Genomic DNA, 15,226 nt, shown 5'->3' on the forward strand with positions numbered 1-15,226 from the left:
GTAAAAAAAACAAACAAACAAAAAAAAACACAGGTCCTCAACTCAGAACAAATTCAAAAAGTCTAAATGGTGCTGATCCATATATATATATATATATATATATATATATATATATATATATATATATATATATATATATATATATATATATATATATATATATATATATATATATGGTAGTATAATGTGTGTGTGTGTGTGTGTGTGTGTGTGTGTGAGAGAGAGTGCTGCTAATGAATCAGTTACTGTTGGTGTCTTGAATAAAGTAGCCCATTATACTGTCCCCTAGTCTTTTAGTTTATTCATTATGACCCCATGAATGTGACCGATCTCCAGCTGCTTGTGAATACAGAGAGTCTTTATTGTAAAAGAGGTAGAGAGAGGATACAGGTGTTTCACTGTACAGAAAAAAAGACAGCACTGTTGATACACTCATTCAAACCATTAATATGGACTCAGGCACACCTCATTCACTTTACATGGACACATAAGCCCAGTAGAAAACAAAACAAAACAGAGAAACAAACACACGGAGTCTTTGGATTTTTCTCTATTGCCCTCTCATTCACTAAATGCTATCTCTCTTTATGAACTGTTAAAAGAAAATAGCTGTAGCACTAATATTGAAAGTAATAATATTAATAATAATGATATAGTGTGTTAAAACAATCATGATACAGTCGCATTTCCCCCCCCCTCCCAACCACAAACAGATCTCAGTAACATGTCAAAAGTAGTGGAAAATAAACCCTACAACCCCAATGAGAAAACCACGCCAGCATGCACACGACACACACACGTTCACTCTATCATCTGTGCACTCAGCTAATCAGACAAACATAATGACCAACGCTGAGCGCTAAGAAAAGAAGAAAAGAAGAAAAAAAGACAACTTACACTTAAAATAACCAAACCAAACCAAACAAACAATATACAAAAACAACTGCAGCCAAGTGGGAAGTGCGATATCATTCTTTCGGTCTTTTTCCGTCATCAATCTTTCCATCGCTGTCGTTCTGTGTCAGTGGGTGGGCTCATCAGTCAGAGTTTTCTGACTGGTCGCTATGAGGCGAGGTGCCAGACGGGGGTGAGTTTCGACCCTGCCAGTTTCCGTTAGCCTAAGAAATCAAAAGAGAGAGAGAAAAAAAAGTAATGTTCAGGGTTATTCTGTCAATGCTGAGTGGCATCAGCTGGATATAATGTTGGGTACAAGATTGGCCGCATATGAATTTACAAAGGCTGACAAATTTAAAAAGTAAAGAAGAGACAGGAGAAACACCCCTCAACCATATTTTAAGTGTTTATGTTGGATAGTTTGTCCACCAGAGGGTGCAACTCCCCTGTTGGCAACACTTATTTTAAATGCCACAAATACAACAAGTTGATCCTAGCAGATTCAGGCAGAGTTTAAACAAGTAATACAAAACTTGCAGTAACAATTATTTATTTATTTATTTTTTGCATTGGCTCAGCTGCAAGGAAAACAGCATTTTGAGCTTTAGCTACACAGAGAGACATGCTGTTAGATGAAAACTTTGTTGGTTTGATTATCATTTGATCTGCTGATAATACGAATTTGAACAACTAGTCATCTAGATGCTAGTCGGAGCGAGACATTCTCTCACTCTCTCGTGGACAACACAGTTCTGCATTGCTTTGATGTCAGCGTAAACTAACATATAAACACACATCCAAAGCGGTCTGCCTGTGCAGCCACATTCTGCACAGGCAGAACCTGTGAACCTGATGCTGCTAGCACTTCTAACAGCAGCCTCAGTCAGCAAATTAATATGACACTGTCTTTGATGTTCTACAAAACACTAAGTGTTAAAACATGATTTGATTATCCAAAGATGTTTCATTTGTTACTGTTTTCTGAGTTTTTTTTCTTTCTTTTAGACCGGGCAACTAAACTGATATTACTTCTCTACTACCGTATTTTCACAACAATAAGGCACACTTAAAAGTCTTAGATTTTCTTCAAAAAGTACGGCGCGCCCTATAGCGCAGTGCGCCCTGTGTGTTGTAAGGAGGATGTAGTAGAGAACACCATGAGAACGCTAAAGGGTGAAGTGCGTGCGTTGACTTTATTGCACATACCTGTATAAAAGAACAGGTATGTGCGTTATGCAGGACATTGTTGTTTTAACAACCCTGAAAATGGCAAAGAGACACGCTTACGAAGCACAGTTTAAACTGAAGGCCATCAGCTACACGGAGGAACATGGAAATCGAGCAGCGGCGAGAGAATTTAAGATTAACGAATGGATGGTTCGCAAATGGAGGAAGCTGGAAAACAAGCTCCGGCAGGTCAAGAAAACGCAGCTGAGTTTCCGCGGACATAAGGCGAGGTGGCCCGAGTTGGAGGAAAGACTCGAGCGGTGGATCATCGAGCAAAGAACGATCGGGAGAAGCGTTTCGACGGTCACCATTCGGCTAAAAGCAGTTTCACTAGCTGAAGAGATGAACATTGAACATTTCCAAGGAGGTCCGTCTTGGTGCTTTCGTTTTATGAAACGGTGCCATTTTTCCATCCGGACCAGGACTACGGTAGCGCAGCAACTTCCAGCGGATTATAAGGAAAAGCTGGCCATCCTCCGCTCCTACTGCAGCAAACACATCGGCGACAAAAACATCCAGCCCAGCCACATCACAAACATGGACCAGGTCCCGCTCACTTTTGACATCCCGGTGAGTCACACTGTGGAGAAGAAGGGGACCAGCACGGTAGCGATACGCACAACGGGGCACGAAAAGTCTTCTTTCACTGTTGTGCTTGGCTGCCATGCTAATGGACAGAAACTGCCGCCTATGGTGATTTTTAAGCGAAAGACTTTGCCTAAAGAGAAGTTTCCAGCAGGAATCATCATTAAGGCAAATGAAAAGGGCTGGATGGATGAGGAAATGATGAAAGACTGGCTGAGGGAGGTGTATGTAAGGAGACCAGGTGGTTTTTTCCACACATCACCATCGCTGTTGATCTGTGACTCTACGCGTGCCCATCTCACAGCCGATGTGAAAAAACAAGTGAAACAAATGAACTGTGAGCTTGCTGTCATTCAGGAGGCCTGACAAAGGAACTCCAACCGCTGGACATCGGTGTGAACCGCCCGTTCAAAGTAAGGCTGCGAGCGGCCTGGGAGCGATGGATGACCGATGGAGACCACAGTTTCACCAAGAGTGGAAGGTAGCGCCGGGCGAGTTACGCCACAATTTGCCAATGGATTGTAGATGCTTGGGCTAACATGTCTGCTGGCACTGTTGTTCGAGCTTTCGCAAAAGCCGGCATCATTTCCGAGGAGCCGCACGGCACGGAAAGTGACTCTGACAGTGAAGAAAGTGAACCTGGCATGTTTGATGGAGATTTAGCGCAGCTGTTCAATTCAGACACAGAGGATGAGGACTTCGATGGGTTTGATTGATGATAAAAATGTGAGTACCAAACTTTGTTTTGCTCCCGCTTTATTTTTAAATACGCATACGGTACTTGTATGCGCCCTATGATCCAGTGCGCCTTATGTGTGTGTGTTAAATACAGTAATGGCACACATAACTGAGACTGCGCCTTTTAGTACAGAGCGTCTTATGGTCGTGAAAATACGGTAAGTTCCTAATTAGAAAGGAAAAAAATACAAGAGAAGCACAAGTTAATATTTAAACGTATGTAAATACCTGCACTCCCATTTGGTAGGCAGACTGTTCACCATTCACAGGTGGAACCCCGAGGAACAGGTCAGCTGATCCGGACAGAGAGAAGGACCCTGACCCTGAAGAACGACAAACCTTGATAGTCATTTGTGACAGACATCTTTTTATAATTCACCATAAAGAAATCCAAGGGGTTTTTACTGTTACCTGACCATTAATAAACAAGTCATTAATCATCAGACATATCGGCATGACTCATGTAGGCGTGGAGAATCAGGGGCCAGAGAAGGGCTTAACAACTGAGTTTATCGCCTAAAGGCAAGTAGGCATTTACTGTTCATGTCATTTTCTTAGTTACCTGTGGAATTGGGAGTGTGTGGGGAATCATCGCCCTGTCTAGCTCCCAAGGCTGTTTTCATGGCGTAGAGATTGGCTTCCTCTTGGAACTTGCCAATGTTTTTCTTGTAGCGGATTCTCTTGTTGCCAAACCAGTTGGAGACCTTCCAAAAATAAAAGGTAATCATTAAAATGACCACATTTTGAAGAAGCATTCTTAAACCTCCAGTAGCCATTTCAAACAGCTTAATACAAATTGGAAGTATTTGAGGTCACCTAAGCAGAAATCAGTCACTACTTCTTTTTTTATTTTTTTTTAATTTAAATCTTTAAAATCCTGCCTGTAACAGTTGGAGAGTAAATGAATGGTATATGAATCCATGGACACCCACAACTTTTCCTTTCTCCTGGTTTCTTGAAGCATGCTCACCTGAGAGACGGTGATACCACACTGTTTGGCAAGTTCCTCTTTGGCTTCTTCACTGGGATATGGGTTAGACAAGTGGGAGTAAAAATACTCATTGAGGACCTCTGTAGCCTGTTTGCTGAAGTTGCGCCTCTTGCGTCTGAAAAAGGGTTAGAACACAGTGAACAGAGGTCTTCCTGGCTCAAAAAGGATGTTTGGGGGCGACGACATTAGTTTCTGAAATCATACCATCCATGAGGAGAAAAACTGCTTGAAACAGATCATTTAAAGCAGTCTGAAACTGGAGCTGGTAACTTGCAGGGATTACTTTCACAAACACTAACTCCATTAATTGAAATTTGGTCACATTTAATGTAAGCATCTATCAGTGCAACATTCTATATGACCTAATAAACCATAACAGGTCACCTTAAAAAAGAAAGAAAGAAAAACTACAATGTTCACCTGGCATCTAGAAAGCGGGACCTCAGTATCATGACCGCCTCACAGGTGCTCTGCTTCAGCTGGGTCTGGATCGAACTGAATTTGCGGTGGATGATAGCCACCATCCGCTCAATCTCCCGTGGAGTCACAGGCCGTGTGCGCGACTGCTCCCTCAGGAGGTTCATCACATGGGTGGTGAACTCTGTGCACGCCTGGTGAAAGGTGGTGCAAGACGAAACACAATGAAGGAGAGAAGTGAAGCTGCTATACATGTGTTATTTTATAAAACTTCATTACTTCTGTTAATTATGATGTTTTCTAGCTGGAAAGACAATTTTATGATGAAAAAAACAGTTTAATTGATAATAAGGATAATTGGTACGACAATTGTTCTTATTGGTAAGCACGCACACTTAGTGGCCTCTTTATTAGGTCACTCTGTGCACTGCAACAAATTGTCATGAACATGTGGTTATTACTAATGGTGTTATCTGGGATTACACTAATGATTCTGTTCTTCTACTGACAAGGAATCAATATTAATATATTATATTACATACAATATGCTAATATACAATGCAGTAAATATAATAATAGTTTAAGTCTTCATAACATAAGACTTTAAACAGGTGTTATCTTAATATCCACCTCTATTAATCCAATGCTTCTCACTTTCTGGCTATAACAAAAAGCATATATTGCACTGGTCTACAAACAAACGCTTCCAAAAGCAACATAGTCAAACCTTACTCATTTTGAGTTGCTGAAACTGAAACTGATGCCTAAAATAATTGGTGGACTCTGGTTTTCATGATATGCTGCAAAGTCAGATATAAGACCACAAACTGAAACCATATATATTACTAAAATATATTATGACCATGAAGTGTTGGCAAAAAAATGGCTCAAAGCTAGTGGTGATTTTCAGATATCCACTTTTCTTAAACTATTCATCTGATTTCAAACTGGACTTGAAAAAATGGAATGTATCAAGTACGAAGTGTCAAATTTGAATTTGGGCGTTTTTAAAAGCATATTAAAATATCAAAAAGGTAAGAGTTTAATTTCTTTCATAATATGTTCCTAAGAGGACTGTGACCAAAATGTATATAATCTCCACATTTCATCTATTAGGGTCCTACACAGCTAAATACTTTGATATTTAACTTTGACACTTCACTGTGAAGTGATGAAACCAACATATCTACATTTCATAATATTCTGGGTAACTGATGAAATTGACATTTCTCCATAGTAATCCATCGTGACCAAGTCTGGCATAGTGGGCTCTAACTAAATTCAGTGTTTTCTTTTCAACTAAAGTAATCACTTCACTATCCTTTCTAACATAATGTTTGATATTAACGCTCCTCTATTTTTAAATGGTTACATAATGAAGAAAGCTATTATCATAAGATACCACCATAAACATAACAAGATATAAGTTTACAAAACTTGACAAATGTGAAAACTTGTAAACTTGAAAAACAAAAAATTATTTTGCAAACAACAGCCATTAAAAACTTCTGAAAAACTGCTGACCAGTGTTATCAAACACACCTGTCTTTTTTTAAACTAGAGTGCAAACCCTGATACTCCTAAACCTACTCTGCAGTTTATGTGTCCTGGCAGTAGGAGCATGTGCGGTAACGATATATAATCGCGATATATTCTTTTCTTCTGTATAACGTATTTTCCACACTATAAGGCACACTTAAAATCCTTAAATTTTCTCAAAAATCGAGTGTGCCTTATGTATGAATTCTGGTTGTGCTTACTGACCTCAAACCGATTTTGGCGTGCAGAAATCTGTTAAAAATGTTTGATGGATTGTCAGAGCATTCCCATATGGAAAAGATATAATAAAAACATATATGATTTACTCATGAAAGTGGCCACTTTCTCATTACTTTCATATATTTTTTAGTAAGTATACAAAACATACAAGTTTCATTATATAATTTTTCAAGGGATCTTATATGTGTTTTCACTCTTGTATGCTTTTCATACAAGTTTCATACAAGACAGATAAAAACTTTATAAGATTTATTTATATCTTTTCCATATGGGTTACAGCTGCCGTAGTGAGTTGCTTCGCGGAGTAATCTGGGTCCAAAACTCCGTCCGCTTCAGCTCCCAAAGTCAAACGAACACTGAGAGTTAAAAACAGTCTAAATTCTTTCATCTTTAATAAAATCATCAGCGTTGCTGCTTTACCAGGTGTAACAATTAAATTTAACATCCAGGCATCCATCAAAACAGAATTTGTTAAATTTAACGGAGTTAGAAGTTAGCTCGCTAGTTTCCACCTAAACATTTCATACCATGTTCTGACTGGGAGATTTCTGAAACTAATTAAAAAGTACAGCTCTGCTACCACTTCCAACATAAATGAAGACAGGAAACTAAACAGCAGTGGCGTTCGCAGGGTTACTGAAGTTGGACTATCTGGTATATAATGTTGTGCTACGTGATTGCTAGCGACACAGCTATGTTAGCATAACATTAGCACAGTGAAGCTGGAGGATGAACCCCAACTTTTTTTCCCCCACTCGATAAAAGTTAACGTGAGGGATTCTGGTGGTCAGGGACAAATGTAATCGCATATCAGGATGCTATACACGGGCCAAACTTCAGTCAGGAGAACAACTGAGATCATTCATCCACAATACGAGGTTAGTCATTAATATACTGCAACATAGAGCAGCAACGAGAGAATTCAACATTAATGAATCAATGTTACGGAAGTGGAGGAAGCGCAGTTTTTGGCTTTCCCCATATTTCAAAAGTGCTTCATCTCTTTGCTATGACTGTCGCCCGGCATAATTTGTAGATGATAATGGTTGTAGCCGCTGTTATGCTTTTGACCAAAACAGGTGTAGCTTGATGACATCATCAACATGCGCTACCGCAATAGAGCGGTATAGTCAAAATCTCTATCGTTGGCCAAATTTATATTGTTTCTATCATATATATCGCCCACCCCTACCTGGCAGTTCTACTACAAATGTCAGCGGAAAGTCCTGCAACTAGCTGCTGATGGGCACAAGTTTGGAAATACAGTTTTTATGACGAGGTGATGACTGGGATCTCATACTTGGTCTCCTTGAATATGCCGCTCTCTTTGTTCTTAGATGTTGTAAAAAATCCGCCTTTGAAAATGTGACAGAGTATACTTTGCATAGTTTTTGGTTTTCTTCTTAAAACTCTAAAACATTTAAATCTTCATTTTACTATAAACTAATATTGATTGCTGGAGGGTGGTATTGGTTGCCTTGGAGTAGTTTTTCGACTACATGACCACAGTCAGATAGACACCCCTGACTGATATCAGCATATCCTTAATCTTAAGTATAGGGCAAAGGTTTGTGTTTCAGGAACTTAATTGTATGTTGCATTCAAGAGGATTTTATAGCAGATCTAATTTTCTCTTTGATACTAGCTCACAAGTAGGGCTTCAGTGGAGCTTGTTGGTCTAATAAGCCTAAAATGCCTCTCAACATAAAGATTTACTGAGTCATACCTGACACAAATGGAAAGGAATGAATCCGCCCTGAAGCAAAGTTATGTGCTGTGAACTCTTGATCTAGCATGCCAGTGTACAACATTGCTTCCAGGTACCTCTAGTACAAGCAAGCACGTACAGGCAATGTCAGTGCTAAGCTGCTGTTGCGACACAATACCTGCTCATACTTCTCCAGCTCAGTGTGGTAGATACTGCGAATCTGGCTCAACTTGCTTTTGTAGTCGGAGTGCTCGAGAGAGCTGTCAGGTGACATCCCCCCAGAGCTGGTGGCAGCAGAAACAGCAGCAGCAGCCCCGCCACCCTTCTCTGGCCCCGCTACGCCCTCCGCCAGCAGCATGTTGTCCAGTCGCACCAACTGAGGATCTTGAGGCTCCTCCTCCTGGGTGTTCCTCATTGAAAGGCCTGTCAATGAGACAAAAGTCTCTTGGTTTTGAAGGTAAAAGACTCGCAACTCTCTTAAACCAAAGCCTTTACAAATAATGAACCATAAAAAACAAAAACAAAATAATGATGGAACCATGTTTGGAAATAGATAAGTAGTTTTTTGTGTGCTCTCGTTTTTTTTTGTGCATCACTCTCATAACATTTTCACTTCAGACTGTACCTTGGTGCAACCTAGTTATTTTAAGTGTTCATCATACCTGTACAGGTTCCTTTACCCTATGACAGATATTGTAAAATATCTTGCAACTCTAGATCTGTCACTTATGGTTCAAAGATTATAGTTTAATGACTGGAAGGGGACAATTACAATAAAGTCAAAGTCTTTAAACTATATCACCAGTTTATCACCAGAGGTCATAAATAACCTAATTTGTTCATTTGAAAGATAAAAATTTACAAGAAGAATTTAGAAGAATCTAGTTTTTTGCTGGTTTTAAAGTGCAACTATAAGTGAAATCTAAATGAAAGATTACTCATCGCCCTTCTGTTATATAAATGAATGCAGTGAGTTGACCCTATGCTTCGATGTAGAATTTGAAGTTATAATGCATATAAAATGCGATAAAATCAGCTTTATTTATGCCAAGAAAAAGTTGGAAAATTCCTGTGTTATCATGGCCAAAACATTAGACACAACATATAACACAGCAGCTTAAATAAAATAAAAACAACCCTCAACCCGCAATAAGTTAAGCATTACTCAAAAAGGCGCACAGCTAAGTAGAAAATATTTTTAAAAATAAAATAAAGAAAAATATCCCTATGCATAAAAATCACATCTATGTGTGTATATAGTGTACAAGAGCTTACCACCTCTGTACACTGACTTTTTATTTATTTATTTGCATTGCACTTCTTCTTGTTGTATACCATCTTGCTCCTTTTCTTAATGCTTTTGAACTATTTTAACTACCCTTTTTCCCCCATCATGAATACTAAATATAATACAAAATTAGCTTATTACGAAGTAATCTATACAAAGTCAATACAGGTGATGTAGAATGAGGAAGAAACAATTTACTTTATCAGTCCTTGTGGCAGCTTAAAGATAATATAGTCCTGACAGCAACCTGATATGACTATAATATATTGCACTGTAGCAATTGTACCTTATGTTTGTCCAGCTGTTGTCATTTGAGTCCACTTATACTCCAATAAGCATTTATTAAGAGGGCTGTCGGATTATTTTGCTTTTGACTCTGAAAGTATAAAAACTATGTCTGTGTGTTTACTTGGCCATTCAGATTGTTTATGACTTTATTGGTTCCTGATGACAGAATGTCAACACAGTCTAATAACGCTCCCAAACAAAATTAAAGCCATGGCTGTTGACAGAGAGCACAAGAAAACTCCTGCAAATAGAGCAGAAACCTACCAGTTTTTTCCTTGATCTCGCACAAAACGCTGAACAAAGCGGGTTTCATTCGGTGACAGTTGAGCGCATGTTTCCTGCACATAAAAAAGAACAAACATGACCTACCAGCCTATTTGTAAACAAAGGCATAGAATGACAGTACGCAAATCGACCAAAACAAAAACAGAAATCACAAAGTGACAACATTTAGCCGAGCTAATTTAGCAAACGTTAGCTCCTGGCTAGCTGATAGTTAAGGGGGTAACCTTTCACTGCTAGTATGTCTGCATATGACAGCCAACATGTTAGATAGTATATTTAGTTGTTTACTATGTAATTAAATTATAACCCGTGTTGTAGCGCAGTGTTAACATTTATATCGGCACGGTCCTTAGCTACCTATTTTAGCATTAGCTTGTTAGCCTTGGTTAGCGTAGCATGCTAACAAAAGCTACATATTAAACAGCCGCTGCTGAAAGAAATGCGTGTTCCTAACTTACAGCACAGAAACAGTAAACACTGGCATGTGAGTTTGAATCTGCACAGGTTACACCAAAAGCAACTTTATGTCATTAGTCCAGCTAATTAGCTAGCTTCTAGCTGAATAATCTAAGCAATAGAGTGAAGTTCAGGAAACTTTGTCACTGCGAGACGGAGTCGACAAAGCAGCACAACAAAATACCGCTGCAGCGGCAATACCACTAAATAACAATATTTAAAAAGAAAGGAAGCATAGCCGTGACTCACTTTGCTTGTGCCTCGTCCAAACTTTGGTCGGTGATAGTCATTATCTGCTGCAGTATGTCCCCAATATCTCTGCGGGTTTCATGTCCGTTCTCTGTACCCTCGAGGCCCGACTCCGCTCCGTCGGGCCGATGCTGGGAGGGTTGGTGAACTGAGTTGAGCGCGTGCATCCCGGGGTGGCCACTCACGCCGAGTCCCCGGCCGTTGGATGGCCCATTGCCCGTCAGAGGCTGCTGCTGCTGCTGCTGCAACATCTTCGGCGACGCACAGTGGCGACGACTGCTGCCCGACTGTGCTCACAGACACAACACAGACCAGAGACATCGCACAGAGTTGGGTCCCCTAGCGACTGACAGGAAACGGTGCAAAATGTGCATGCACAGTGCAGCGCGTGATAGACAAAGCGTCGCTGTGGGTACGGTGGAGTAGCACTATTGGTTTAAAGGTAACCACAACAGCAAAACATCTGCACTCCCTGCATTTTCACAAAGCAGAAGTGCGCGGGGGTGGTTGCATGTGCGTGGGTGGATAACAAAGAAATGACATTTAATTATACAAAAGTAGTTTATGTGGCTTTTTGATAGGGCCTCCAGATCCCAACAAACTGAATCTGGGGCAAACAGATTCATCTTGTGTGGGAGATGTTAGGCTAAGAAAGAGACTTTTTTTTTTTTTTTTGTATAACTACCTTAAAAGAATATACAGGTGACGTGTGTGTATTCTAAATAGGCTCTAAAATGTTTTGCCTTTGGAAAACCTCTCTTTTTCTATTTTGATTCTGGCTATTTAAGCAGATTTTCTGTCTAATCAAGTTTGGGTTTTACTAGAGCTGCACATTTCATTTTCAGCCACATATTTCTTATGATACTCACGTGTTAACTTTTAAAAAAAATTAAATGTGATATTCCCTAGTTTCCTAACTTATTTCTCTTTTTAGAATGAAAAACGTGGCTACAAGCACTAACAGAAGCATTCAAATAAAATAAACTTCTTTTTCAGCCTTGTTTTTCAAGTAATAATCTCGCTTAGACAGCTTCCCTTACTTGTCTGAGTCTACTTCTCGTTTTAGCTGCAAGTCAACAGGATGTGAAAACCACAGAGAGTTAAGAAAAAAACTGCGCCTGTTTCAACATGCTGCACTTGGGGTTAACATAACCAAATGAGCAGCAGTTAAAGCAGCAGCTGCTTTAACAAGTGTACATGGGCATTATAAAACCTTTCCTTTGGGACATGATTGCATTAACCACACACATCGCACATATAGAGAGTGATTCTGCTTTTAACAGTAATATTTCATGTCAACCTGACTTGTCAAATATGGGCCGAGTAAATAGGGGTGGGCTGTGGTAAGAGGAACAGGAAGAGATGAGATGAGAGAAAGACAGAAGGTAGCAGGGCAGATAGAAAAGGCGAGAGCTCATCACGACGGCATGTGAAACTAGCAGATTTTCTTTTTTTCTTCTTTGCTCTTAATAAAAACGTTGACAGGACGAGTGATAAGCCAAAAATGCTGTGTTCACTGGATCAAGACTTTGAAAGATGATGTTTTGAGAAGATAAACGGAAACGAGGCGAACGAAAAGGTAAGGGCAAAAATTAACTGAAATTTAAATCACTTTGTGGTAGACAGTAGCTTTAGGGGGGAAATAACAATGTGATCTGTCAACAAGAGTTATTCGACTGAACTGTTTGGGAAAATACACAACAGTGATCACCTACCAACAAGACCCTGACATTTGTGATCACATAGTCGAACGTTTTACATAGCTAGGAGGAGTTTGTGACTTCAAGTTTCTTTTAAATTTCTGCCTAAACATCTGTTGCCCACATGCTGAAACCTGTCAAACTGGTTTCTCACATGTTTTGTTTCAAAAGAAAGGCACAGCAGCTCTGCGGTACTCATCATGCTTTTAAGTTTCAGTGTTTATAGATGTCGTGTTTTTCCTTATGGTATTTTTTTTAAGTACTAACTGAATTCTGATATTTTGGATCACCTTTTTTTTTATCCACCTCCAGCTTCTTTCTGTTTTCTCACAAGGATCATAAGGATTGTAAGAAAGACCACTGGACAACACAGATATCAAAGTTGAAATGGCTGAAGAGGAGCTGTTGGAGCCTCTTGTCATCATTGAAGATGGAGATTTGGTAGAAAGTATTACTGAAATTAGGGCGCCAAGCGGTGCAGATGTCACTGTACAAAGCTGTAGCGAGGAGTTTGCTATCAAAAAGGAAGAGGAGCACACAGAAGAGGAAAACAGTCAACAAGAAATAGCGGGTGAAATAAATCTAGAAGAGCAAAGCCTGGAGAAACAGCAGATAACCAGAGAAGAAGACAAACCAGAGATAACAGAAAGCACAAATGATGGACTCAAAGGAAATGACAGTAAAAGTGAAGGGCAGCCGGATGAAGTGCTTAAAGAAAAAACTGAAAAACCCTGTAGCACAGAGGATGAAAAGGCCACACAGAATGACCCTGAGGCAGACACAAACAAGCTAAATTCATCTGAGCTACAACCCGAGGGGGGACCAGACCACAAAGAGGATCTCAAAAAGGTTGGTATTTGCTCTTCTTACCCTGAGATTACCTGTGTTGTAAATCAGTTGACTTTAACACTTTGCCACCAGCCACTGCAAGAGAAAAACAGTCTCATGGTGGAAGAACTGCAGGTACCACTTTATTTCAGAGCATGTGGGAGTACGTAGGAGTGGATTCTTTTGCTTTGCCAACAAACAGTCTGTGCCATTCACTCAGAAACCATTCCTCTCTCCCTCCGTCTTTTTCACCCTCCCACCTGTGTTTTCTCAGGCTCACCGGTTAACCCCTGACTTCCCAGAGGCGCTGTATGACCTGCTTTGCACCTTTCAGGAGGGCAGACGGCTCAATGACCAGCGCTGCTCCTTCAGGCTGGAGAGTGGGGTGAGGCGGAGGAGGTGCCACTCTGAGCCCAACACCTCCAAACCAGTTAACAGAGGTAAGCGCTCTGTTTTGCCATGGTAAAGTGTGGAAAAGGATACAACTTTTGCATTTGTTTTTGAGCTATGACTCATGTTGAACAAGCAGAATCAAATGCAGCTACCCATTCTCCCTGACTCAGGAATTTTCAGCTACCATGTTTCCATGTTTTTTTCCTTGACCACTGACCACTGCCTTTCCCCCGCCTTTTGACCATTTAAGCTCTTTTCTCTCTCATTTCTTTACAGTCGTCTTTTCCTCCATGACTTCACTGCAGAAAGAGGAGTTTTTTGACCTGGTGGCCACTGCACAAGGACGGCGGCTCGAGGACCAGAGGGCACAGCTTGGAAGGTCTTCACCGCCAAAAACAAAGACCAGAAGTGTCAGAGGGAGCATAAGACAACTGTCCCTGTCTGTGAAAAAGCCTGCACCAGTTCCTGCGCCCAAAGATGATCTGTACGATATGATTCTAACCACACAAGTAAGCAATGAGCTTGTTTGTTTAGATGTGTTTGTCGTGAGCTGAGGTGTTTTCTGCTTTGTTTCTGAGAAGAAAAGTTAGTTTCTCACTAATGCGAGAAAGAGTGTTGGCAGCAAACCTTTTACCTACTTTCACTGCATTGCTTTCATTTTCACAATTTGTTTTGACCCACAGGCTCAGGGCAGGCTAGAGGACCAGCGCAGCAGGGCTCCAGGTCCCATGGATGATGAGGACTTCTTCTCCCTCCTCCTGAGGGTCCAGGGGGGACGCATGGATGAGCAGAGGACCGAACTACCATGCTTGCTGCAAACCTGAGATGGAATAAAACCCAAAAGTGTGGGGCTGCTGTGTGTGCCAACTGCCAATGTAGCCTCCCTGCTTAAGTTTCTATTTAAAGAGGACTTCTTTTTAACCCCAAAATGCTTTGTGTTGGGGGTTGGGGTGGAATTGCTGTATCTCCTAATAGTGTTAAAGTTGTCAAAATTGGAACAAAAACGCTAATGTTTGAGCAACAGTGCTGTTAATGTAAATTAGGAGAGTTCATGATGAGAAGTTTACTTTTAGTTAATTTTTTCCAGTAACCAGGATCAGTAGATATGTGATTTCTCTGCTCTGGAATTATTCCATTGTATTGAATGTCTGCAATGAGCTCTTGAATGGTTGCTGTGTGTGTGCGCGTGTCCTAATTGTAGAGGAGGCAGTCTGCTGAATTCTATTGTTGTCGTTATTTGTACAGATCTAATGTAGCACAACAGAAATAACAGTGAGCTCCAAGTTCAGGAAGTGCTGGGACTAGTTCTCCAAAATAAATCAAATGCATCCTGGAGAGTGTATTCTTTAATTTTCCTTATGTCTGTACATATAAATCTTGTAGTAGCCTGTAACTACAGG

At 40.3% G+C, this 15,226-nt stretch overlaps 2 protein-coding genes across 4 annotated transcripts; one reads left to right on the forward strand and one right to left on the reverse strand.

The window, feature by feature from the left end:
- Window positions 1-337: 337 nt before the first annotated feature.
- On the reverse strand, window positions 338-11,215 carry pbx2 (pre-B-cell leukemia homeobox 2). Its single transcript, XM_085423832.1, has 8 exons — window positions 10,906-11,215; window positions 10,180-10,253; window positions 8,518-8,762; window positions 4,856-5,046; window positions 4,415-4,550; window positions 4,007-4,148; window positions 3,673-3,767; window positions 338-1,118 (listed from the first exon to the last, which is right to left on the reverse strand). The coding sequence occupies exons 1-8, from the start codon at window positions 11,154-11,156 to the stop codon at window positions 1,038-1,040; spliced, it is 1,215 nt and encodes a 404-aa protein (XP_085279958.1). The 5' UTR covers window positions 11,157-11,215; the 3' UTR covers window positions 338-1,037.
- A 672-nt stretch (window positions 11,216-11,887) lies between these two features.
- gpsm3 (G protein signaling modulator 3) lies at window positions 11,888-15,154 on the forward strand. 3 transcript variants are annotated; one of them, XM_085423835.1, is made up of 5 exons: window positions 11,888-12,484; window positions 12,940-13,454; window positions 13,708-13,873; window positions 14,103-14,335; window positions 14,510-15,154. In XM_085423835.1, the coding sequence occupies exons 2-5, from the start codon at window positions 12,993-12,995 to the stop codon at window positions 14,648-14,650; spliced, it is 1,002 nt and encodes a 333-aa protein (XP_085279961.1). In that variant the 5' UTR covers window positions 11,888-12,484; window positions 12,940-12,992; the 3' UTR covers window positions 14,651-15,154. The 3 variants fall into 3 exon arrangements, with proteins under 3 accessions (XP_085279961.1, XP_085279959.1, XP_085279960.1); XM_085423833.1 differs by having other exon boundaries at window positions 11,891-12,484; window positions 12,918-13,454; XM_085423834.1 differs by lacking the exon at window positions 11,888-12,484 and having other exon boundaries at window positions 12,543-13,454.
- The last annotated feature ends 72 nt before the right edge of the window (window positions 15,155-15,226 follow it).

This window comes from Rhamphochromis longiceps, linkage group LG11, assembly GCF_057381845.1.
Source record: "Rhamphochromis longiceps isolate RC_006_pf linkage group LG11, R_longiceps_female_GT1.1, whole genome shotgun sequence".
Classification (NCBI taxonomy): Eukaryota; Metazoa; Chordata; class Actinopteri; order Cichliformes; family Cichlidae; genus Rhamphochromis; species Rhamphochromis longiceps.

What these genes read in the sequence shown, in the direction of transcription:
- gpsm3 (XM_085423835.1), top strand. Translation starts at nt 12,993, where the DNA reads ATGGCTGAAGAGGAGCTGTTGGAGCCTCTTGTCATCATTGAAGATGGA. An exon ending in CTCCAAACCAGTTAACAGAG is followed by an intron (nt 13,874 to 14,102) that starts GTAAGCGCTCTG and finishes ATTTCTTTACAG; the next exon opens with TCGTCTTTTCCTCCATGACT. An exon ending in ATATGATTCTAACCACACAA is followed by an intron (nt 14,336 to 14,509) that starts GTAAGCAATGAG and finishes TTTGACCCACAG; the next exon opens with GCTCAGGGCAGGCTAGAGGA.
- pbx2 (XM_085423832.1), bottom strand. Translation starts at nt 11,156, where the DNA reads ATGTTGCAGCAGCAGCAGCAGCAGCCTCTGACGGGCAATGGGCCATCC. An exon ending in TCCCGCTTTCTAGATGCCAG is followed by an intron (nt 4,551 to 4,855) that starts GTGAACATTGTA and finishes ACCCTTTTTCAG; the next exon opens with ACGCAAGAGGCGCAACTTCA. An exon ending in CCTACCAAATGGGAGTGCAG is followed by an intron (nt 1,119 to 3,672) that starts GTATTTACATAC and finishes TTGATTTCTTAG; the next exon opens with GCTAACGGAAACTGGCAGGG.